The 26,150-nt window shown below is 47.1% G+C and overlaps 1 protein-coding gene across 2 annotated transcripts in view; it reads left to right on the top strand.

The window, feature by feature from the left end:
• The window catches only part of ZDHHC14 (zinc finger DHHC-type palmitoyltransferase 14), a 277,367-nt gene extending 253,673 nt beyond the window's left edge, over positions 1-23,694 (top strand). The window contains exons 6-9 of one of the 2 annotated variants that reach the window (XM_063097900.1): positions 2,535-2,637; positions 3,825-3,934; positions 7,602-7,704; positions 23,293-23,694. In XM_063097900.1, coding sequence (XP_062953970.1) covers positions 2,535-2,637; positions 3,825-3,934; positions 7,602-7,704; positions 23,293-23,694 — 718 coding nt within the window. The remainder of the gene's footprint in view (positions 1-2,534; positions 2,638-3,824; positions 3,935-7,601; positions 7,705-23,292) is intronic. The other variant, XM_063097902.1, reaches the window with a different exon arrangement.
• The last annotated feature ends 2,456 nt before the right edge of the window (positions 23,695-26,150 follow it).

Consider the following 26,150-nt stretch of genomic DNA (forward strand, 5'->3'; position numbering starts at 1 on the left):
CTTTCTGCCTTGATTTCCTATCTGTTAAGTAGGACTTTCACTTCTCCCTGGGGCACTCTGAGAATTGTTTGTTAGCTCACACAAAGCACATCACCAGTGACGCCAGCCATTGTCACGAATGATGATGGTTAGTCCTTAAGACCCACAGTGGGGGCAGTGCCAGCCGGGGCAGGGCAGGGGGTGAAAGTGGGTTGCATCTTGCATCCTACCTTGGAGTCATGCCGTTTTGACACAGCTGCGAGCTAACGGTGGAACTGTGTTCTGCTGTTTGTAAAATGTGTGTAAAGCTCATGAGATGTTAGTACAGAAAACTTTTTTTGTTGTTTAGAATTCCTCATCCACTGGTCGCAGTACCTCCTGATGAGCTGAGAGCTGTAGGTGGCATTGCAGACGGAACGACAGCCAGAGAACAGGCAGGAGCCACTCACATGCCGGAACTCCCCTCCATTTTTACATTATTATTTTTATTTACCTAAAGTATTTTTATTTCAACATGCAATCTATAAAAATTATTTTTTGTTGGGTTTTTTTTCTGCTTCTGCTGAATTTTTTATTTTGATAATCTTCATTGCACCATGTAAACATTTTTTGTGGCCCTTTACCAATGTCTCCCTTAACCCCCTCCCCCTCCCCCTACATGCTGACTTCTGTGGGCTTCACACCTGCACACCTAGGAATATTTTGACTTCACCGTCTTTCTACCTGGGTTTTAAACTTTTGTTGACACATCAGTATTTCTGAGATTGAAGTTCAGCTCTTCTTTATTTATTCAGTAAATAAATCCTTTGGCTCCGTTCTTTAGTCCCCCTTTTCTAACCTTGACTGTTTCTTGGTTTTGTTTCGTGTGTCACCTCCTTTTTGACCTCTCTGTCTCTAGTCCGTCGCTTCCAGCCTGTGCACTCTCTTTACTAAGGTCATTTCCCTTGCGCACAGCCCAGTCTTCCTGACTCGATCTCCCCACCCGCCACCTCCTCATTTTCCTCGACTCCACTTCCCACCTGCTCCCAAGCCAGTGCCTGGGTCAAGTCCTATGTGGGCTGCCTCTCCGGACCGGCCCCTCTAAGGTGAGTGTAGGAAGAGGGGCATCTGTGAGCCCTGATCTGTGGTCAGCAGCTGAGAATGAGACCATCGGCCACCATCCATGTGTCCCCGTGTACACACGAGGCTCCCACTAAAGCCATTTTCCTACTGGGTAACCCTGGGAGGGATGGAAAGGTTGCCCAGGCTGGTGGCATCCTGGGCAGGGGTCTGCTTCTCTGCATCTCCCTTGTACCCTACTGATCCGCCTACCACCTGCTTCTCAGAGAGAAGACCTAGTGTTTATCGACAGACAGGAGCCCGTCCATTGCTCCTGTTCTGTGTGCAGCCCCACATGCCCGGATGATGACGTTCGTTAATCATGACGTGGCAGATGATGGCACTGGGCTGGGTAATGTATTCAGTTCTTTGCTCTAAAGACGGATTATATCCAACTGGAAAAATCACTGGTGATGTTTTAGAGCATGATCTGTGGCTTCCACCCTTGGAAACAGCAGGAAAGCATGAGGATTTACTTTCGCCAGTCTGTAATTTATTCACAGCAGATGCGAGATATATATTGAAAGTCCCAGACCCATGATGAATGCTTTGGTTTTTCGTTTTTATTTTTGTTTTGTCCTGAGAAACATCTGTGTCTTGTAAGTTGAATTCTGTAAATGTTTGTGGAACAAAAAATTCTCTGGTCTTTTCAAATTGCCACCCTCTTGGCTGACTTATGTCGTCTGTTGGAGAACACCAAGCTTTTCTCCTCTGGTTCTAACACACCTCGTGGAACCCTTGACTGCCTCTCACTCAATGGCCTGTGAGAATTCACGTTTCCATGTTGCTGATCAGCAGCTGAGGACAGCCTCGTATGTTGGGGGTTGACTAGGGGCTGGGAAAAGGTCCCCTAAGTGAAAGAGCCCCCACCCCTTATGCCACTCTGGCTTAGGCCCTTCCCCTTTCCATGCTGAGAGTGGACAGCCCACTAAAGCACAGGCCTCTCTGGACCCCCCTGCTCGGGGACAAACCTGTTGGTCCCACAGTCCTCAGCATTCAGAAGCTGAATTAGAGTCTCTGACTGAAGCGACAGTCAGTAGTTAGTCCTTTCGTTGAAGGCCTGGGCCACAGCCAGCTGCACCGGGTGCTTCCTGGTTTTGAGGCCATGGTCATGGCTCCACAGTGAGTCACAGGGAAACGAGAAGGCCAGGTGGCAGGACAGTGAGAGGAACCGTCCACTGCACAAGCGTGAGGAATGCCCAGGGAGCCCACGGGTCACCCACTGAGCCCCAGATGCCGCTCTGCACTGGGGGACAGGAGGACGTGACCTGGTCCCTGCCCTGGGGGAGGTCCCTCCTGCTTAGAGGGAAACTGCCGTGGGGGGAGGAGCAGGGAGCCACGTGCAGCTGGACAGAGGCACGGCCCGCGGCACTCTACTATGTCTCTGGCCACTGCCACCCCTTGTGGTGGCCGTGACACCTTCCCCTACCCTCGTTTGCCTCCTTGACCCGTGCCACCGTGCTGGAGGCCGTGGTGTGCTTCTTCTCCGTCTGGTCCATCGTGGGCCTCTCGGGCTTCCACACGTACTTGATCAGCTCCAACCAGACAACGAATGAGGACGTAAGTGCCAACTGGGGCAGCGGAAAGAGGGCCGGCCACCTCTCCCATACGCCTGCCTGGGTGTCAGACTGGGGACAAGGGACGTCATTCTGCATGTCCCTCAGCTGGGAATCTGCATTCTCCTGTTCCTTCCTGGCCATGTCGGTCAGATGCTAAGACTGGCCAAGTGACACCCTGTTCTGGCCCAAGGAGAAGTTTCTGTCTATGGCTTTTAAATAATTTTATGAGCAGCTTGCCACACTTCCCTAGTGGACAGAGACCAAGGGCAGGCTGACATCTTGGGGTGAACCTGTCAGTCCACTTTTCCTATTTAATGTCTCTGTTTAGTTTGGGGAGGGAATTGTCCTGGCCCAAAGTTTAACTTTTCACCCAAGATCATCTGCCTGTACTTAATCCAGATGGAGAGGAGGTGTAAACACAGGAAGCAGGACGGGGGAAAATGTTTCTTGATGAGCACGGTCCTCTTTGATCTTAATCCTTAGATTTTGACAGGAATCTCATTTATACATCAGTTAAATGTCTCAGAATCGGTCAGGCTTTTAAATAAAAGCTTGAGAAAATAGGTGGTGATAAGAAAAAGGAGATAAGAGAATATTAATGCAATTATCTGTATTTGGTAACTATGAATATTAAAATCTGCAAAACAGACTATTTTAGCAACACTGTGAGGCTGAATTCTCACCATCTAGATTGGCAATTTGGGAAGTGACACGAACTTTTCAGCTACCTTTCCTTTTATGAGTACTTAGGGCGCTGAGTACGAGCATGAGAACAGTCTCTTCTGGCTCACGTGAGACGGCCTTTTGTACCATGTGGTGCAAATAAAAGATTATCAGGTTATCATCCCAGAGAACGTTATTCTCTCCTTAATCTAACCTGCAGTCTTGGAATATTTCCAAGCTTGGTGTAAATGACCATTTTCCTTTAGAAAAGTACCTCTGTTTCTTCTGGTGAAGCAATGAATAAAGATTATTTGCATTCTTTTTTTTTTTTTTTTTTTTTTTGGTGGCTGGCCAGTCTTGGGATCCAAACCCATGACCTTGGTATTATAAGGCTGCACTCTAACCAGCTGAGCCAACCACCCAGCCCTATTTGCATTCTTTATGGGCTTGTCATGGTCCAGTTTGCCTAAACTGTGGCATTGGTATGAAGGATATTGTATGTTATTGACTCTCCTTTTCTTTCAGATTAAAGGATCTTGGTCAAATAAAAGAGGTAAAGAAAATTACAATCCCTACAGCTACGGAAATATCTTTACAAATTGCTGTGTGGCCCTGTGTGGGCCCATCTCTCCAAGGTAAGGCTCAGAAAGCCTCGTGCTCTCTAGCAGACCTTGCGGGGCGGGGCACGGGCCGGTGCACCTGCACTTTGCTCACAGGCCCCAGGCTGAGGTGAGGGGGCGTTTGTCATCACTCCTCCCTCAGCCCTACCTCACCCAGCCCCTGTGCCATTAAGTGGCCAGGACATTCCCAGGCGTCCCCACCAGGCCCGCGAGCTGACCGCGTGCCCAGGGCCATGCACGTGACTTGCCTCTAGTGTGTTCTCAGATAGTGCCGTGATGTGCAAGTGAGAGAGACCATGTGGCCTTCACGGTTCCCCTGAGAGCCCACAAGAATGCAGAGACCCACATCAAGTTCCCCACACAGTGTCACCAGAGGTGTGGGTGGCAGCTGGCAGGAACGGCCAGGATTGGGGGAAGATGGGTCCTCATACAAGTCTGTCAGAAGGACTGGAAAATCGGGAAGACAGAAAGTCCCAAGGAAGGGTCAGTGTCGGGCCATACTTGGGCCAGTTCTGTGGGTCATGTGGCCACTGTTCCCTGAGCACATGCCATGGGCGAGCTCCATGCTGGGTGCAGGGGTGCACATAAGAGGGGCAGTTTCACAGCCACACGGACCCGTGAGCGGGCAGGTGCTTCACAGTGAAGCTTCCATGGGTGCCCGGGAGGGGTCTAAGCTGTGATCTATTCTGAAGGAGGGGCTGGGATTGAGGGGAGGAAGTGGGGGAGGCACGGAGTTCTGACAAGCAGAGGGGACAGCATGTGCAGGTCAGTGGTGCGGGAGGGCCTGGCCTGTCGAGAGGGGACTGAGGAGGTTAGTGTGCAGGAGTGGCGGGGACAGGGCTAGAGATGAGCGGCACAGCCACGTCGGGGCTCCCAAGCGTGGTGAGGACTCGGAGGAGCCTGGGCAGAGGCCCGTCAGGTCTGGGTCCAGGGTGCTGCAGTCCTGGACGTGCGGCTGCTGCACTGAACAGCTGGACGCAGTAGGACACCGGCCGAGAACACCTTCATGTCTCCTCCCTGCGGTCCCCTCCTGATGACCTAGTTCTTTTTCTGCTCCCGGATGAAATGTCCTGCAAGCCCCTTTATTTCTCATGTCACTTAAAAAAAAAAAAGACTCAGGGCACATTCGTTCTCTCCAAAATAGGGAACGAATTTAAGTCATTTTAGTGAATCAGAACCCCACATTCACTGAGAAGTAACACCTCCCACTCTTTCACCCCACCCCAGGGCTGGGAGGCCCATAGGGGTCCCTGCTCCCCTGAGCTCTGCCCACACCCCAGCTACTCCTGCTCCCCCAGCCCCCTGGCCAACAGTGGGGAGGAGATGTGGGGAAGGGGATCAAGCAAAGGCTGGTCCTGCAGCGCTGGTGCTGCTGGGTCCCATGTCACTGCTCTCCTGGGGCGCTTTGAGGCTGGCTAGGCCTCTCCTGAGAGTTTCCTCTGAGAACCTCCAAGTGTGACTCCCCTGATGCAGGCAGGGCTTTTTCTCCCAATGGTCACTTACGCCTGCCACTGTGGCCCTGGGCCTGTATTCGTCCACCCTGCACAGGCCTCTCTGTGGGGCTCCCTCGGGACCTTCCTGGGCTCAGTCCTGTAGTAGTATCCTAGAGCGCCATTACGCAGTGCCATAAAATAGGTGGCTTAAAACAGCAGAAAGTCTTTCTCTCACAGTTCAGAGGCTAGAATTCTGAAATCAAGGTGTCGGCAGAGCTGTGCTCCATCTGAGACTCTGGAGAGTCCTCCCTTGTCTCTTCCCAGATTCTGGTGGTGGCCTTCTGTCCTGGGTGTTCCTTGGTTTGCAGATCCATCCTCCAGTCCCTGCCTGTTTCAGCATGTGACCTCCTCCCTGTGGGTCTGCACTTGCATGTGGCCTTCTCTCCCCCATGTCTTTGTTTTCTCTTCTTATAAGGACACGAGTCACATTGGATTAAGGCCCACCCCAATCAAGTATGAGCTCATCTTAACTAGGTTACATCTGCAAAGACCCTGTTTCCAAATAAGGTCACACTCACAGGTGCCTGTGTTAGGATTTCAGCATATCTTTTTACACAATTCAACCCACAATGATCCCCTTCAAGCCAACTCCCATGGGACCCACATCTGCCCCTCACCCAACCCCCGACTCCGAGCTCCTCCCAGGTCCTCCTCATCAGTGGAGTGCACGTGACTCCTTCCTCCAAGACATTCTTCTTCGCTCAGTTCCCCTGTCCTTTTGTGCCCTGGGAGGGGCGCTGAAAACCTGGCTGATGTCCTGCATCGGGGCCCAGGACTTCTCTGTGGAAGGTGGAGGTTCTTGTTGCTGTTGCTTTTAAGAGAGTCGTTTTAAGATCCGGTCATAAGAGTTTTTATGGCTTATTACTCTTGTCACTTTAAGACCCAAAGGCAGCAGTTGGGAAATTAACTCCGATCTTCCAGAGGCTGAGCTAACAAGTAGGAGGTTCTGTTTTTGGGAAAAAGCAACTTTCAGGAGCCCTGGCCATGCGCCCTCAGGGGCAGGGGAGGTGTGGCTGTGGAAGCAGTTTTGCATTTTGCAGAAGCTGCTGAGAACATCAGGGTAGAATCACGCTATAAGTGTGGCCACATCCCACGCAGTGGGGGCCATGTGGAGCACCCATTTGTTAGCCGAGCCTCCTGCTGCTCTTCCCAGTTCTGTCCTTAGCCTCAAGGTCAAAGCTGAGCCTTTACTCAGGGTGGGGGGGGGAGGCAACTCATTTGATGGCAAAGCAAAGCTTCGCCTACCTTCTAACAGGCGCCCTCACCATAGAGTGCAGAAGCTTGCCTGTGGGGGACAAAGGGCCGCTCCATCAGCAAGTACGTGCTCAGCATCTATGGGCGTCAGTCAGAGACACAGTGACTAAGACAGCTGGTCCTGCCCTCGTGGAGCTTGTGCTCCATGACAGATGTAAACGGGGGCCTCTAGTCCGCATCTCCATGGGCCAGGCATGAGCCAGGTCCCCAGGGGACAACAAGATGAAGACTCTGCCCTCGAAAGCTTTCAGGCTGCTAGACCAAGAAGAGGCTTGTGTAAAAACCCCATGACCTCAGGCAAAAAGTGATGGTGTGGGGCTAAGAGAACCCAGGGAAGGGGACACTGGAGACATGAGGACAAGAGCAGGGGCTGGGGTGCTCTTGAACCTGGCCTTGAAGAATGGAAGAAGGAAAAGTGACTCTGGGTGAGGGAAAAAACAAAGCTTGAACAAGAATACAGCGATGGCCAGGCACAGAGTGCACGTGTGTGTTGCAGCTCTGCTCCTGCACGCCACGCTGCATAGAGCAGCAGCCCAAACACGTGTGCTGGGTGATGGAAAAGGAGACGTGGACTTCAGGCTGGAGCAGAAAGTTGGGGACAGATTGTGCTGGGTGGAGGTGAGAACAGCTGGGAGGCTCCCGCAGTTGTGGACAAGGAGAGGGACACTGGGGTCTGCAGCGGGTGGCAAGCATTTGGACTAGCAAGGAGGCAAAGATGCCACACAGTTAAAGGCAGAAGTGACAGAACTGACTCTTCTGGAAGAATCAGTTTAGTAACTGACTCTTCAAGAAGGTAAGTGCAGTATATTCCGAGGGGCCTAAGGTGGGGCTCATCACAAAATGAGGGAGCACAGACACAGCAATTCAATAGTGTCACTGGCGTCTTGGCTTTTCATCCACTCTCTCCTCCTGTGTTGCCTTCTTCTCTCTTGCAGTCTCATTGACAGGAGAGGGTACATCCAGCCCGACACGCCGCAGCCAGCAGCGCCCTCCAACGGGATCACCATGTACGGGGCCACACAGTCACAGAGTGACATGGTAGGAGCCACCTACCCCGGGGGCCACAGCTCCTTGCCAGGGCTTCTCTTCTGCTTGGGTGTCACTAACCCAGTAGCAAGTCACACATACCCAGCAAGCCTCTCCTAGAAGGAGGGGCGGCCCACTGGCACCCATGTGGCGAGCAGGCATGTGATTAACAGGAGGTGACGTGTTAAACTGAGGCACTATCCAGCAAAAGCTGATGGCCACTGAGCTTGGGTTTGCTTGATTGGAGCTGTGCAGGACGCGGGGATGGGGGGTTACACGGACAGTATGTCTTTGACAAAACAGCCGTGGCACACTGGTGCAAAATCCCCTTATGCAAAATCAGGGCATTGTTTAGGGATGAGCTGCAACATTCCCAAGCAGATCTGGGCTCTCTTGACAGTCCCTGATTCCGGTCTGTTGCTTTGCCTTGCCTGTACTGACTCCTCCCCACTTCTTGAGGTGTGTAGTAGGTGGTGCTGTCAGTCCTCCCTACCTCAACCAGACCCTTGGACCAGCCGTGCACACCTCAGCACAAATAATCAGACCAGGTGTACTTTCACTCACAGCAAAATCTGACTGAGTGCCTCTCCAAAGCACATGCACATGTTATGCTTCTACGACAGTGAGGAACAGCAGGCTTTGTTCCCAGTGTGCAGGTGGGAGACTTGGGGAGGGGCAGGTGTCTCCCCATGGGCACCCTAAATCACAGCAGGACCTGGTTCTGCACATCAGTGCCTCAAATTCCTTAGGCGTCTGCAAGTCAATGGCCTCTTGTTATTTAGAACAAATTTCCCTAAAGAAGTCCCATGTTCCTGCAAAGGACCCAGTCATGTGGCCCTCCAGCACTGTTTGCTCTTTGTAGAGCTGAATCATCCACAGCAGAGTCTCCAAAGACCTGACTTTAGGGGTAGACTAGGGGTCGGCAGCATCCTGGAGCACCTTGTCTCTGTACGAAGAACCGCGAGGTGAAAATTGGCAGCCTCAAGGCTGTGTCTAACCGCTTAGGGCTAAGGGAAACCGGTTCATTCTGCAGTGACCCTAATGGCTGTGTTTATAGCCATGGATCTAGGCTCCAGCCCCCAGCAGATGTTTGATGGGGTTTATCTCTTGGTGGTGGTGGTGTCTTCTTTGTGTTGCTTGCTTTGCTTAAAAGAGTCCTCTTTAAAAGCAAGTATGTATAGATCACAGTCCACTCAGTAAGTGATCAGGGAACAACTTGTTCTGTCCACACTCATCCATACAAGTGACCCTGAAGGGTCACCTCCATATTTTTCAGAAGAGGAAAATGAGGACAGGGAGAATAAGAGATGAGCTCACAGGAAAGGGGCTTACATTTATTGAGCATCAACTGTTTTCAAGGCACTCGATGACCAGTATCTCATGTAGTCCTAAACCAACAGTGGAAATGAGTGTGATGGTCCCCCACTGTTTTTTGAAGCGGAGAGAGGTTGATCATTTACTCAGGGTCACACAGCCACTAATTTGTGGATCCAACCCCAGCCTGATGACTCTAATGCCCACGTTCCCTTTGTGCACTGCACCCCTTCAAGTGCAGGGGCATTACAGACACGTACATACGTGCTCGGAAGCCTTTCTCAGCTCTGTGCAGGAGCACGAGAAATGTCCTGTAAGGGCAGAGTTTATGAGAATTCTGACTACTGCGCGTGTTGATGACTTCTCTAGTGTGTGCATGTGTTTACACACGCTTCACATAACCTCTCATTCATTCAGCAGCTCCACCTGGCTTCTTACTGTGTGTTGAGAACTAGAGGTGCTAGGATAAACCCCGCTTGTCAAGGCGTATAATCTGTTTTCGATGTTGCTGGATTCAGTTTGTTAGTACTTTGTTGAGGATTTTTGTGTCCGTATTCATAAGAGATATTGTCTATTGTTTTCTTTTCTTGTGAAGTCTTTGTCTGGTGTTGGTATCATGGGGTGATTCTAGCCTCATAGAATGAGTTGAAAAGTGTTTTTTCCTCTTCTGTTTTTTGATGAGTTTGTGAAGAATTGGTGTTAACTCTTTTCAGAGATTTGGGTGATTCACTTGAGAAGCCATCTGGTCTTGAGCTTTTCTTTGAGGCTAGTTTTTGATTACTAATTTACTCTCTCTTGTTACAGGTCTATCCAGATTTTCATTTTTTCTTGGGTCAGTTTCGGTAGTATGGGTCTTTCTAGGAGTGTATCCATTTCATCGAAGTTATCTAATTTGTTGCCATTGTCTCATCTGTCTTATATCATTATTGTTTTATTATGGAAGTAGATGAAAGGAGGGAAACTTAAGGACTGAAAAAGTTAAAACAAGTACAAATGAGAATAATTTGTAAAAGTGGAGGGAATGAGAAATAACCAAAGATTTCGATGAGAGTGAAGAAGCACGTGAAGTAAGCCCTGAAGAAGGGAAATTGGTATTTTGTGTTTTTCTAACGTTTTATGAAATGCATGTAACTCTTCCAGCTGAGAGAACTGGGAAGCTCTAGCAAAGTGAATTCCAGCATGGGTTACAGGTCCTGCACTCTTTGCTTTTCTTTTGACCCCTTTGAGTAATGCAAGGGCCAAAAAAAATAGACATAGCAAGCAATTTCCAGTAATTGTCAAAATATGGTAAAATGAGCTAAAGTGTTTCAAGACTGACAGTTAAACTAATTCGTTGGGGCATTTGCACCATTCCTTCCCCGTGACTTGCTCAGGCTGCCTATAACAGGCATCTCAACCAGGACTATCACAGAATGTGCCAGCACACCATGACCTGCAGTGCCTGGCCAACAGGAACCCGGAGTCCTTTGGGTTTCTGGTCTCTGATGCAACAATAGACACCCAGAGCATCTACCCTCTGTTCCTTGGAAAATCCTGCACCATCACTAAGAGCAATTGGTCTAGCAACTTGCCAAGCAATCCATCATCTTCCTTTTTTTAATTTATTTCATTTTCTGGATATAGTTAGAGCTCACAATCAATATAAAGTTCTTGTGTTCCAACCCCCAATTAGACAGATATGAAAATGAATTACAAATCCTTTAATGTTAAATTAACAATCACAAGGTGAATTTCAAGCCATTCTAAAAATGGAATGAAGTTTATTTGGTGTAGAACTATACTGTGGTCAAGTGGTCTCTGCTGAGATTTATCACTCTTTACAGTTGGCAGAGTGTGGCTAATATTGATGCTCTCATTGCAAGGATCATCTCCTTTAATCCCTTCAACAACCTGCAAGGTATCCTCATCTTACAAAGGATGAAACTGAGCTTTAAAATATTGAATAGCTTGCTCAAAGTCCACGTCTAGTGATTCAGGGCCTGGATACTTTCCTCTACATGTTGTGTTTCAATTTTTAAAGTGCTCAAGTTGGTGTTAGATGAGCCTCTTCAGATCTGGCTCTTATGCCTGCGAGCTGAGGAGATAATTTACGACAATCCAGTGTCCCAGGCCTGGCATGCTCATTACCCATGCTCACAATATTGGTATCTGGGTCCAGTTAAGGCAGAATCCCAGGGTAGGGGCCAAAGCATTGGTCTGGTCCTGGAGGTGATGTTAGTAGGATGTTAGTAGGTGAAAACCATCACCGTAGCCTCCAAATTCTCTTGCACTCTTCAAAAGTTTGGTTAAATGGAATGATTTTGAGCTGTGTTTTGCTTTGGCGCAAAGAAAGTTTCTTTGATCTTGAAAAACCTTAGGTCATTTTGGCTCAACTAACACAGGTCTATTTCAGGAGGATTTCAACAAAATTTGCTAGAATGTTCCAGGCTGAGGCAGGGGCTAGAGGTATTCCAAAAAAGAGCACTTAGGTTTCAGGCAAAGCTTCCTAGAGGAGATGACATCTGAGCCAAATATTAAAAGATATGTTACAGTGAATTAGGCACCAAAGATGGTAGGTGTGCTCCAAGCAGAGCAAATGCAGGAGCACAGGTGTGTGTGGGATGAAGCTGCTTGATGTCTGCAGGGAGCAGGGAAGACAGTGTTAGGAGAGTGTGCGTTGCCAGGTGGGGATTTCAGGAAGCCAAGGCGGGAGAGGAAGTACACGAAGGGCCCTGGGTGCCCAGCTTGGATTTTGCTCTGTAATGGCAGGGAGCTGTTGCAGAACCTCAGTTCAAGGAAGGAGCAGAGCCTGCAAATTTTCATGGGGTAGAGGAGGTGAGAGTGGTGGAGGAGGCATGGGGGCCGTGCAAGGTGGGGTGGAAGGCCTGCCAGTCCTGGAGGCAGGGAGAACAGAAGAAGGCCCTCGCAGGAGCTGGCCAGGACAGCAGAGGTGTGTTCAGAAGAGGGTTTGAGAATTGAGAGGATGTGAAGGCCTGGGAGAGGGGGACCCGGGACGCTTCCCAGCCTTTCTGCCCAGAGAGGTGACGGAACAGCTCACCACGGGAAGTTCAGGAACAGGTGCAAGTTAGGGGCCAGCTGGTTTAGGGTTGTGGAATTTGGGACGTGTGGATACCTAGGGTTGATGCCCAGCAGGTAGCTGGATGGAAGCTCAGGGAAGGTTTGCTTCCCCATGTTTATGAAGAAATTATATGGTTGATAGAAAGTCACATTGAAATAATAAGATGTGAATCAATCTTATCAGTTGTCCTAGAAGCATCAGTCACTGGCATTAAAAAAAAAAACTATAAGACTTGCTCATGAGATATTAAGACTTGTCACTTGAGGTATTAATCTGATTTCATCTCACATGCTGGAAGATTATTTTTTGAAATCAGCATTTATTACATTTTCCTAACTTTCTCTCCACCCATCTCTGGCAACTCTGCCTCCACCAAGTCAAATCAAGTTTCATGGTCTAATTAGATTCTAGTGAGAACAACAGGATAGGATGATACTGAAAGATAACTGAAGGAAAAGCTTTGCAAAAAGACAAATTTAGGTGCTTGATGCAAAGAGGAATGAATGGGAAACAGCCAGAGCACCCGGGCTTGCGCTGGCCAGCCCTGACACTGCGTGATCTTGGGCAAATCATTTAATCCAGAGAGCCTTAAATTCCTAAGGTGTAAAATGAAGCTGGAGATAATGAGGTTCACCTCCCTGGACCGTGGTAAGAATCGTCTGTTCCATCTTTCCATCACCAGTTTATAACATAGGGCCTTGCACATAGTAGGCGCTTGTTAAACGTTCAATTGAATGTATGTGAAAATTCCCCTTCCCAGGACTCACTCATGGGAGGTTCTTAACAAACATTAGTTTGCTCTTGTCTTCTTTTTCTCATTCCTTCCGTCCTCCAATTTCTCCATATCTGCAAAAATCGCCACCCTGAATGTGAAACTAGAAATGAAAAGAAACGGGTTTTCCTTGGTGTGGTGATTTGAAGTGATCACCTTGGTAGGATCAAATTAATCCACGGGCCAAGAGACAGAGGTTGTGGTCCTTTTGTCTGCTGGACACTGTAGGCAAGTGCCTATGTGCTTTTCCAGGGACTACAACAAATTTTAAGAAGTAGAAAAAAAATTATAAGCTCTAAAACATGAAAAGAAAACTGCAAAATCAAAATTAATAAATGTTTAATGTCTAGGAGACACATGAATATGTCAACTTCATTAACTGTTAAATTTGGCATTCATGAAAATTTTATTACATTTTAGAAATGATTTGTAAGTTAGGTTTTTCTCCCTTCATAAGAATTCCCAAGTGCGCATATGATTACATAGAAATCATTACCAATTACAAGTAAGTTGCTCATAGGCAGATAAATTCAAAGCCTAACTGACTGGGAGTCCCATGCCCTTTCTGTCTCACCATGCTGCTTTTGCTAGGAATCCAGGTTGATTCTCTGCTTAAAGCCGGGAGAGCTCTTGGTGGAGTGCCCCAGGCACTTTAGCACCTCTTCAGGAGAGGGTGAGATGTGTTCTGTGTGGCCCCACAGGTCAGAACTAGGGCCAGATGGTGGACCTGGGATTCAGATACTACTCAGTCCAAGAGAGAAATGCCCAACACCCAGAGCACATGGCAGACAGGAGTCCCCAGCCCAGAGATGTTCGGGCTGGGGGAGTTGAGCCCCTCCCAGCAACGTTGGACAGAAGATTTCAGCAGCGGCGTGAAGGGCTGAACACTGACCTTGAAGGTCCCTTCCAATGCAGATCCTGTCAGCCAGACTCCTCTGACATCCAGGGTGTGTCTTGTCCGTGGGCCAATATCACCATGCTGGGTAATGTTCCATTCTACCGTACATCTATAGGCCATTCAAGCACCCAGAGAAGGGGCCTTTCTACTGTTTCAATTGTTCTTTATGGGCCTCTATGGTGTTAAGTACCAAGCTAGCAGGACTACGGAAAGAGGACCCAGTCGTGTGCGGGCAGGCCTGGCACTAGACACGCATGCAACCTGGTGCCCCTCCAGCCCTCTCTCCTCTTACCCGTTCACTCATGATCACACAGACACAGCGTTCACCATTCTCCATTCCATATCAGCACGTGACATACCATGTGCTGATCCACACCTTGTACATAGATAACTCCTGCTAAGCCTCACAACAACCCTGGGAGGCTGGTACTAGTATTATCTCCATTCTACAGGTTAATAAAACTGAGTCACAGAGAGCTTGAGGAAGTTTGTCTAACGAAAACTTTGCAACTTGACCCCAGACTTTGTGCTCTTAACCCTACGCTATACTGTGCCTCAATCAAGAGACATTGTGTAAATGGTTTTCTCCCACACACTTTCAGTTCCCGCACCCCGTTACCCTTGCTCTCTCTCTCCCCTAAGAAAATCTGCTCCTAGGAAAAGACCTGTCAATCATTTATACCTTAGGGGAATTTAAGCCAAATTCCAGAGGTATCTGAATTTCAGTTGTAAATGAATATTTTACCCTCTATTAAAAACATTTCAGGAACACTTATTCTATTTTATGGAATAATGTGTGGCCCAATTCTAGAATCTCAGTAAAGCCAATTGAGATCTCCAAAAAAATAAAAAACACTTCAGACTTTAACAATAATAGTAATAACTGAGTGCTTCAATGCTGTTTGTTCATCACTGTATCCTCAGAGTCTAGAATAGTCCCTATGATAGTTGGTTTCAGTAAATGTTGGTTCAATGAGAGAGAGAGAGAAAAGAGAGAAAGAAAGATTGGGGTGGACTACTGTGTCCCAGACACTGGGCTAAGTGCTTTACATACATTATTGTATTATTAATGCTCCCCAAACCATCTGATATGAGTATTCTGATTGCCCCTTGAAGAGACCGAGACCAGGACGGTTAAGTATGTGATATAGCTGACCAGAGGCTGAGCTGAGATTTCATCCTGGGCAGTCTGATTCCATGGAAAGTGCTCTTCTTTGCCACTCTACCAGAAGTCTCCTAGGTGGGAGGTCTTCTATGGAGGGCAGTGGCAGGAAGGCTCCTCCCAGGGCTGAGGAAGTCATACCACACAGGCTTTCTCTGCAGAACAATGCGTAATTTGTCATTATCAGTCAGAAAATCAGGCTGTGAAACTGAAAGTGTAATCTCTCCATAATCCAACCTGCAATTTGACCAGCAAATGTCATCGAGCATCTTCAGTTCCTGCTCCATTACAAATGACAGTATTACTCAATGACAGATTAACTCTTTTTCTTTTCACTTGCTCCCCCAAGTCCAAACCATTTGCAATACTTCAGACTAGCCTAGTGAAGATCAGGCAAAAGGTTGTTCATATAAAAACATATCAGTATCCAGATGAGTTATTGATCTGGTCCAAAAGTGATCTCTGCAATTATACTACTTGGAGTTCATCCAGTTTTGGGGGGTTCTGAAGGTTTTGTTTTTCATCAAATTGTGACACTTTTGACCATTGTATCTTCAGGTTTTTTTCTGCCTCCATCTCATTCTCTCTCCTCCTAGAACTCTAATTATATCCATGTTAGACCATTTGATATTGGCCAAGAGGATAGGTCCCCGAGGCTCTGTATATTTTCTTCAAACTCTCTTTCAGTTCTTTAGATTGGATAATTTCTTTCAATCTCTCTTGTTCACTGATTCTTCTGCTATCTCCAATCTACTGTTAAGTTCATCCAGATAATTTTTTATTATGGTTATTATACTTTTTAGCTCTAAAATTTTCATTTGTTTCTATCACATTTTCCCATTTCTTTGTATATCTATTGATATTTTATTGAATACTGGGCATTTTGGATTATATAGTTTAGAGACTCTGGATTTTGTTATTTTCCTCTGAGTAGTGTTGATTCCTATTTCAGCAGGCAGTTCAATTACTGGCTAATCCCCTTGACTTTGTGTAGGCTTGTATTATATTTTGTTAGCATAGATCTATGGAAAGTCCAAGGTGTTTCCTAAGCTCCTATAATTTGGAGGAACTCAGCCTCCAAGTTCCATCTCCTCTGAAGATCTTGTCAGGGTTTGGTTTTAGGCTTCTTTAGGGGGGGTCTAGGGTCTTGCTTTAGGGCATAATTCTTACTCATGAGGTGCAGCCTTTCTAACGTCTTAGCTGAATGCCGGGGATGTCAACAAGGTGTTAGAAGAGTTGATGAGATCGTTGCAGCCCCGCACTACTTCTTTCAACCTCCAGTATCTCTATTCCTCTCTCAACCCCATCGCAGCCGCTATCTTGTAAACCTTGAGGCAGGGGTTTCTCACCCTGCACACGCACAACAAACACCTTGGCTACAGACTTGTGGGGTGCCCCCACTAGGACTTCGGCTCCCTTTCTCTGCACATCATCGTCTTCTCCAGTGCCCTGCCGTATAAATCCAACTGCTCTAGCTTCCTTACACTTGGTCTCTGTTTTCTCCACTCAACAGATCTGTTGTTGTTCGCTCAGACTCCAGCGCTGTGCCATGGTTGGGAAATTTTCCCCAAGAAAAGAACTGGTGCACTACTTGACACCATTTACCTCCTGTATTCTGGCCAGTTTCCTATACTTCTTTGTATACAGAGTGAATGCTAGTTCAGTATCAGTTATCTGTCGTTCCTGGAAGTAGAAGTTTTGTCTCTACGATTGAAGACATGTTACAGCTGATGTTGCCATATGCCCCAGACACACATTTCTGACGCACACTCTACCAACAATAAATACTGAATTAGCTATGGGGTGTGAGTACTCTGACGTAAAACCATTTCCAGTGCTTACCTCAAAGGAGGAACATTTGGAGGCATTTAAATTTAGCACTAGTCTCGGCATGTTCATTTGCAGAGGAAAAAAGCCTGGAGAGAAAGAAGCCCTAGGTATCTTTGGTCGGATATTTGCCTATCGTTTTATTATAGGATCAATGTCCGGATCAGAAAGGTATTTCCTGAATGATAGGAAAAATACTCCTAGGGATATGCAGTATCTTAGAAATTAGAGACAAAGGCTTTGTCTTAGATAAAATCCTGATATTGCAGGTAAGAAGAATTAGATAAATGTTGATAGAAAACTGGAATCAAAGTACCCACTGAGGTCTTATTTATTATCTCAAAAGTGGGAAAATTCTCCATTAACTTGCCACTCACATAAGTTGGGGATAGTGGTAGTTATTTAGTGCCTATGTGATCTTCCTTCTACTACAAATTCCCAAAGAAAAAAATGTTAGGAAAGTCATAAAGTGACATCTAAAGCATTAAAATGGTGCGTGTAACCCCAGGTGCAGCTTTTCTCATCTGAACTCCTGACATTCTGAGATGCCATACTGAAATTACATGGAGTTAACCCCAGTGCTAGCTGAGGATTATATTTTCATTATTCCTGTTTTCCTTGTTATTGGCTTTTATTATTATCCAAAGTTGAAGTTCTTTCTGTGACAATGTGTGTGTGCACAGTCATGACATCCCGTTATGATCCACTTTTTAGTGTGCATATCTCATTTGATTGTCAAATAATTTAAGTTCTATATAGCTTCGGGGTCATAGTTTATGTTTAAATCTGGCACTTGTATCTGCAAAGAACCTTTAGAATCATGTGCTAAATGCAAAGACAGCAACACAGTTGGAAATCTTTTTAGAAAATCATTTACCATATTTACTTAACCTAATATTTTAATCCCCCTTAATCCAGTAACAAAATAAGACTAAAACAGCACTTGCATTATCTATCAAACTAGTATTGCAGAAGAACTCTCCAGGCGTAATCTGAAAAATCAAATATAGTAGGAACAAAATCACTTAAGCAAACTTAAATGATAATGTTAAATAAAAGAATAAAGAGAAGCTTTTCTCCTGACCTGCATCTACATTTTAGGTGGACTTTAGGCGTTTTTGGTGTTTTTGTAGCTATAAATGAGCACACATAAGACCTCAGAACAGGGCTTCACAGCCAAGCAGAAATAAACAATGCCCAACTCTAATACTTTTGATAAAATTGGAGCAAAAGAAATAAATAATTTCATTCATTCTTAATTTGTATATAGACCATCTAGAAAACTCCTAGCTTTGCTTTTAGCAGCATTTAATCTGTACACTAGGTTTCTTTCAGACAAGAAGTCAGCTAGGGTAAAATAAAACGTATTCTGACATGAGCAATTTTATTTGAAAATCTGCAGAAACAAAAAGCAAATGATCTCTGGCATTTTTAAATAGTAACGTTAAGCGCTAATGTGTGTCACATCGGAACATCTGAAGCCATAAACTTCTTTGCAAGTTAAATGCTGATGCTTCATTTGCGCAGTAAATCAGCCATCTCAGGGACTTACTGCAGCCATAGCAAAGCTCCCACACTCCATACAGTAGTATTTTTGTGCTGCCAGCAGAAAGGTCTGTTCATAGACCGTCTTATTTGAGATCAAGCTTCTATTCTGTTAGTATTCAGTATTTAACCAATTTTTGACCTAAAAAATGGCAATTTCATATAATTCTACCTAATATGTGATAAATACAAACTTTTAAAGGGTTGTTTTGGAATGAAAACATGAGTTTCTCAACTCATGAGTTTGCTCTTCATAGTAGATGGACTTTCAGACACCTGCATTGGTTGTTTTTCCTTAAGATTTTATAACTGGTAGATAAATTGAAACATACCCAACGGCTTCTTGGTGTTTGCTGGTACATAAGTACCACCACCAAATTTTAAGGGAAAAAAGCAAGTGGTGATGTCTCCCTCTACCGGTGGAAGATAGAAGTGTCCTCAAATGAAAAGCCAGGAAGGCAGGATTGGGGAGTAAAACAAGGTGTAAGAGAAAAATAGGGAGGCGGAAAGGAAGGGAAGAAGAGGAAAAAGAATTGGGAGGGAAGTGGATAGAAGGCAAAGATGGACAATCAATAAGAAATGGGCAAATAAAAGTGCAGGGCTGGCCGGCCAGCTCAGTTGGTTAGAGCTCGGTGTTGTAACAGCAAGGTCAGGAGTTTGGATCCCACACTAGCCAGCTGAAAAAAAAAAAATTAGAAGCAAAGGTTAAAAAAAGAGAGAGAAATACAATATTTTTCATGGGCCATCTCCACAATAACCCTGAAAATATTGGCCATTTCCTCCATGAGTTTCTCAAATGGAAATCATGACCCTGAAGGTTTATTGACCCATCGTCCTTGGAATTTTGGCAGTGTGGAAAATGAGGAAAAGCTCCTTCTTTTTTTTAAGATATCAGGTATCCCCAAATCATTTGATATCTGAGTTTTTTCTTAGAAGGAGATATTCAAAACAGGCAAGATTTTGAGAGCATTTTACAAGAATTGTAAATTCCAATAGGTAGAGTCACAGCACTCTCCCTGGTTGGAATCTGATAAAACCCTGTAGGCCCCATTCCAGTGTCCTATTACAAGGCAACAGGACGTTATATGGGCAGAGCTCTGTGCAGCAGAGCCTGGTCCCTATGCGCCCACAAATGGAACTGGCCTTCTAAACGGAAATCAGTTTGAATGTGGCAAACTATCTTCAAAGGTGTGGAATACAGGCAGAATTTAGACACTTAGGTTCATGGTCCCAGTACCTGTGCTCACTGGTTTCACTGCCACGGGATAACCTGGGCAGGTGCAGAGAGCAGGTTTACTATTCATGTGAAAACAGTCCCTGTAACAAGGGACGACCCTCAGCTACACTGGAGAGACAGTCATCTTTTAAGATGTTTAAACAAATCTATGTAGGAGAGGTGCTTAAAGTCAGATAACTGAAGTCAGGTTCTAAAATAGTCATTTGGAAAAGCTTTCTCAGCGACATATATAGTTTTTGTTTGGTTGGTTTGGGTTTTGCTTTTGTTTTGGGGGCTGGCCGGTATGGAGATCCGAGCCCTTAACTTATACATAGATTTTTTTTACATTAAATGACTCAAGCTTAACTTTCTGTTTCATTAATTTTTCCCTACATTTCCATTTAAGTCCTTAAGCTTCACCCTTGATGAACTAGAGGGCATTTCAGCCAGGGTCCTGGCCATGAGGCTGACGCAGTATTCGTACAGCTTTTAACAAGTTGTAAGTTTGGCCACAGCAAAGTGCCAGCAGGTAGGAGTGGACCCAGGTTTGAAGGGGCCTGAATCATGCCACCTGGGACCTTCTTTAAGAAGAAGGAAACAGTAGCAAGAACAAGCCAAGGGGCCCTGAGGCCTCAGAGTAAACTCACCTCTAGGCCTGCATTTTCCTTGTTTTGAGTCAGCAAAGGGATGTCAGCATCTTAACGTGTCAGGGGACGCACATCAGCTTCCACATCAACGCTTCCAGGGAACACGAGCTCTCAGGAACTTGACGGGCCACTGTTGGCATCACTTCACCCCCGAAGGTTCTAGTGGGTGTCCGTGAGCTCTGGGGCCAGGCTGAGCCTTGAGAGAAGTGGTCAGGGAGGAGGGAAGGGGTAATGATGGGGGAGCACAGAAGAGGAGATGGGACAGAGAAGGAGAGAGGAAGGGATGGCGGCACCCGCCTCTAATGTCCAACGTATTTTTCTATGAGCCTGCAAGAGCCGGTCAGAAGTCCTTGGGCTGATCCCTAAAATAGAATTTGCCTATTAGTTTTCAAAAAAAAGAAGCTTTCTTCAAGTCAACAGAGACTAGAAAATCTAATTTGCAATTTCCTGCTTCCTTAGAGCTGGGGTACTGTGTGGACAAAGAGCATCAAGATGAGCAGCTAGGGCTCCAGAGGGGTCAGGTGAAGACAAGGCCGGCAAGGCCGCTGCGGTGAGCACCAAGCCCGGCTCTCAGCCTGGGCATTGGCAGGGGCGGCGGGCGGTCTGCCCCCTGCCCCCTGACCCCAGGACGTGGGAGCCAGCGCTGCAGCAGCTCTGCACTCTCTGTCAGTAAGGATGTTAAATGGTGATTTTCATAAAACATTCTTTGCAAAGCACAGTCTATCCAAACCCTGGCATAGTTTCCAGAAGATGAATGTTTAATCAGCGAGGCTGCTCTCCGCCGCCTCTGCCCTGTCAAGACTGAGCCAGTGACCTGAACGGGGCTGACAGCATCGGAGGGTGCGAGCAGGCCTGCTCAGACCAGGGCTGTCTGCAACCCGACAGTCTCACAGCTCGTATCGCCACCAGACAGAATGGCACACCGGCTGAAAAGCCCTGCAAGAGCAGAGCCGGCTACGTGGTTGCCCACCCGACAGCTCGGGAAAGCACTGCTGTGGCAAAAACGATTTGGGTGATGATTGGGAAAAATGAGTGCATTAAAGGATTGTCAATGCTCAACAGTCAGCCCCTTTCAAGTACTTTTTAATGTGCTTTTTATCTCCTCCGAGTAGCCCAGACTCCCTCCCCAGCCCTTCCCATCCTCCATGCCTTCCCCAGCTTCTCAGTGTTTTGGAGTTCTACTGACTGCAGTAAAGCGAAGACAGAAAATCAAGATCTTCCCTGAGACTTGCTTTCCCTCTTTAAAGCTCCACCATGAGCTTGCCTTTGCCTGGAACCAAAGTCTCTGAATTTCTAAAACCTGCAAATTCCTTAGAGACTGCGGTTCTTCAACCTTCTCATGTAGACTTGGGGGTGGGGTAGGGGATGGCCTGCCACTCGTGATTTAGAAAGAACTCCATCAGCCTGGGAAGGGAACACACTGCAGCAAATGACATAAAGGCCTCAGGATTCCAAGTTCAGGGGACCTCTCTCTGCCTCCCAGGGCTGCATTCTGCGTGTTCTCTTTGGTTGCTTCTGTGACTGCGGGTGGGTGAGGGATGGCAGTTCTGGGTGCGCCTCTTGTCAGGAGCTCTTCAGTCACAAAGCTGTTAGCAGGTGGTTCTTCAGTAACTCTAGAGCTATGAAAAAAAGGAGGGGATAATAAGCCAGGTAGAATTTATTAGGCACCTGCTGTGTGTCAAATGGGCAGTAGTGGGAAAAGGCTTGCAGTCGGACAACCCCAGCTTCAAACCCTGCATCTGTCCCTTGCTTTCATCTGTAAGGTCTCGAGCAGGCCTAACCATCTGCGCCTTGGGGGGTCTTCATTTGTAAAGAAAGGAGACGTGCTTGTTCTGAGAGCTTCTGTGGATGCGGAGGAGCCCCCAGCGTATAGCTTGAGCGTAGGGTCACGACCTCCCATCTGCACCTGGTCTTCCTTCCACAGAAAAGCTGCTTCTGCAGCACACTCAGCGGGTACTGCGCAGGCTCACGCCGAGTTTCCCAGTCCTGTGAGGCCTCTTCGAGCTGTTCTGAAACTTGCCCATAGCTCACGGGGAGCGTTTGCAGAGCTGTCAGGGATCCACTTTCCTTGCCCAGTGAGCAAAGAGAACCGGAGGACAGGGGATAGATGTGATATGATTTAAGAGCAGTTGAAAGGAAAGGAAATGTCTTCTCGAATGTTGGCGTTAGCAGACCACAGAAGCCTAATTAAAGGTTCATGAAGCTGATGAACATTTAGCAGCAGGAGTTCTAGGGCTTTAGAGAACAGTCTGAGCAGGCCCTCCAGGGCTTCTGCTTATTTTCTGTATTTTTCTTTTCTTTTTGTGGTCAATTAGACATAACATAAAATTTACCATTGTAACCATTTTTAAGTGTGCAGTTCGGTGTATTAAGTACATTCACGTTGTTGTGCGACTGTCACCACCACCCGTCTCCAGAACGTTTCCATCTTTTCAAACTGAAACTCTGCACCTGTTAAACACACTCCCCAATTCTCTCCCCACCGCCCCTTCTCTTTACGAAGCTTAACTACTGTGGGACCTCACATCTGTGGACTCACGTCGTTTCGTCCTTTCGTGACTGGCTTGTTCTACTTAGCATGATGTCCTCAGGGTTCACCCATATGTTATCATGTGTCAGAATTTCTTTCCTTTTTAAGGCTGAGTAATATTCCATTGCGTGTAAACACCTGATTTTGTTTATCCAGTCATCTGTCGGTGGACATGTGGGATGCTTCCACCTTTTGGCTTTTTGTGAATAATGCTGCTATGAACATGGGTGTGCAAGCCCATGTATTTTTAAAACCACGTGGTTTAAAAAAAGGGCTTTTAGCATACAAGAAACAGGCACCTCAGATCACTGTAGGTGATAAAAGCCCATGACACTGTCCATGGGGTTGTTTTCAAATTTCCTCTTTTAAATCTGGCATCCTAGCCTGAAGGTCGACTGGGCACCTGTGGGTGACTATTTCTTTGCACAGGTTTTTTAGGTGCCAGGTGTTGGCACTTTGCCGTGTGCTGGGGTCTCTCCGCTTGCGTCCGGGCTACTGTGCACGCTCCTGCCTCTGTCTGACCCGGGTGTCACTAACGGTTTCTCTCTTCTCACATCCCGCCCTCCCCCACCTCCCCACCCCTGCCCACCTCCTCTCCGCCTTCTCTCTTCTGGCTCCTCCTGCTCTCCAGTGCGACCAAGACCAGTGCATTCAGAGCACCAAATTCGTTTTGCAGGCTGCAGCCACGCCCCTGCTGCAGAGCGAGCCCAGCCTCACCAGCGACGAGCTGCACCTGCCCGGGAAGCCGGGCCTGGGCACACCCTGTGCCAGCCTGACGCTGGGCCAGCCCACGCCGCCCTCCTCCCTGCCCAACCTCGCCACCGAGGCCACACTCACAGACATAATGCCCCTGAAGGACGAGCACATGGGCCACCAGTTCCTGACCCCGGATGAGGCACCCTCACCCCCCAGGCTGCTGGCGGCGGGCAGCCCCCTGGCCCACAGCCGCACCATGCACGTCCTGGGCCTGGCCAGCCAGGACACCCTGCACGAGGACTCCGTGCGAGGCCTGGTGAAGCTCAGCTCTGTGTGACATGCCGGCCGGGCCCTGGGGGACTGCCCAGGTCTTCCACCGCATTGGTGGGTGTGTCCCACAGCGACCTTCTCCCTACTGAATAACATGGTGGAGGTGACCACTCAGATCTGGATGCAGAGACCAGTTGGAGAGTGAGTGGAGCCCCATCTGATGCCAGGGGGCCAGCAGGACCCAGCTGCTGAGAGCTTGGATTTCTTTGAATTTTCCTCCCCACCCTGAGCATTCTGACAGAAATGAAATAGAGAAGTGGCTGTTTCCGGGCATTTGGAATCTGAACGGGGCCTGGGGAGGGAAGAGCCTGCAGGGGTGGAATCAGGGCCTGGGGAGAAAAGAGGTGGCCTGGATGCTACTGTGTGTCTGCTGCCTCATGACAGACGCACGGGAGGTTTCTGACACTCGTGGCCAGACTGGAATTGCACTTAGGTGTTATGCTACTAATATTTGAAATAGACATGCCATTCCATTTGTTAATTAAAAACAAAAAAACCTAAAGGGTAAAACCCCCCAGACATGGATTTGCATGCCACGCTGCAGTCTGTTACAGTGGTGTTGGTATTCCAAAGGAATTGCTGCTTTCTTTTTCTTTTTTCCTTTGTTTTTTTACTTTTGTGAATTTTCAAGTGCTGTTTTGTTGGAAGATAGTGCAACACACCGAGACGAATGGACGTGGTCCTCAGTCATCAGCTTCTTCAGCATTAGCTCTCCATGGTGAGGTGGTACCTGGGCTGCAGAGAGCTGCCAGGGCTTTGTCACCTCCAGTGTCACTTAACCTTCTTTAAGTAGTTAGACGAGGTGTTGTGTTGTGCCGCTCCCGCCACAGTCGTCACCTCCTTGTGTGATGAAACTCCCTGTGGACAGCCAATAAAATGACGTCTTCTGTTATTTTGGATCTGCATACACGTATCCTTAACAGCTTAGTGAAAACAAAATCATCTGGATGTCCTGTGGAGAGTTTGTTTTTATTGGAATATCCCTAGAGAGTAATGGCCCAAGAACAGCCAAAAACCAAATTTTTTAATTGTGAGGTATTTACAGGATGATTTCTTACATAAGGGACTAGCTTTTCATCAGTTTTTTTCCCCCTCCTTTAATTGTCTTTTTTTTTTTTTTTTTTTTGTGACACATTCGTAGCAGAATTTGCTCTACATTTGCAGATCACTGTGCAGCTGTTAATCTATGGTAGGCAGAGGGGAGGGGATGCTCAGGGAGAAGGGACACCATCTGGCCATCTTCCTGGCTCCATGCTGTATTATGTGTCACTGAATCTCAGAAGTGCAACTTGGGGTCCTAGTAACGATACTAAAAAATGAGGAAGAGAAACCAGCCTACAGTTTGGGCTGAGATTATGTAGACCATCATTCTTAGCTAGACACTAATCAGAAGGAATTAAGAAAATTTCCACTTCATTCCCTTTCATTTATCATCTAGAAGGGAACTGGCTTTATACTTAGGGGGTAAGTCGCTTTGGAGGAAGCTGCAGGGAGCCAAGCAACTCTCCTGGCTTCTTTCCAGATGATAAATCTAACAGCCAAGTCTACTCAAGTTCAAAATCATGCTCTTGCTCCCTACAGCCATGTGAAAGACAAGATGCATTGATCACTGATACGAGAAACTCCAAATGATTCGCATTTATGGGAAAAGGCTATTTCTCATGAGAAAGGGTTGCCACTTTATACAAAAGAAAAGGAAAGGAGAAAGGAAAAGAGAAGCACAATTTCAAGTTTTATTTGGAATAAAGGCAGTTAGCAGTTCAAAACATAATTTGTGCTGGAAAGACCCGCGGAATTCTTGCATCATGATATCTTTGAGCCATCTTTATTTTTCCTACTGCATGCACATATAGAAAATGGAAAAGGCAAATTATGTGTAGCCATTTTTGAGTATCTGGACCTCCTAACTACTCATACCCATTGTAATTTATGATGAGGAGGACAGAGCTCTCCCTACACAGCCACGAGCTCGCAGTTACCACCTCACGGGTATCCTCCTCTCACACGCCTGTGAGCACGAAGGGACAGCCCCACAAAGGACCTGCCACAGCTTCCTGACTGCTTCTTGCCTCCTTCCTCCTGCTCCCAGAGACCCCAGGAGAGAGAAGGCAGTGCTCCGTGGTGGCCGGGAGCTGGGCTCAGCCCTCACTCTGGTTGATACCTTCCCCTGGAAGACAACGACAGTGACCTAAGCACCGTTCTATTTTTAACACTTCCTGATCCACGGTTGCTGGTTTCCTATGAGCAACCCTTCTTCCCATCTCAGTATAAAAAACACAAGAAGCCAGGATCACCATTCATTTGTCTTCACCTCATGAATATTTATTATCAGTTCCCACATCCCACGCCACCCTCAACCCCGTCCCCTGTGCACGCTTAACGTCCTTTATCAAGGAGGGCATTGGCAATTTTGGTAAAATGAATCTGGGCTATTCAGGGTCAAGAGAAAGATTAATTTGAGTG

The sequence above is a fragment of the Cynocephalus volans genome, chromosome 5, assembly GCF_027409185.1.
Source record: "Cynocephalus volans isolate mCynVol1 chromosome 5, mCynVol1.pri, whole genome shotgun sequence".
NCBI classification, from domain to species: domain Eukaryota; kingdom Metazoa; phylum Chordata; class Mammalia; order Dermoptera; family Cynocephalidae; genus Cynocephalus; species Cynocephalus volans.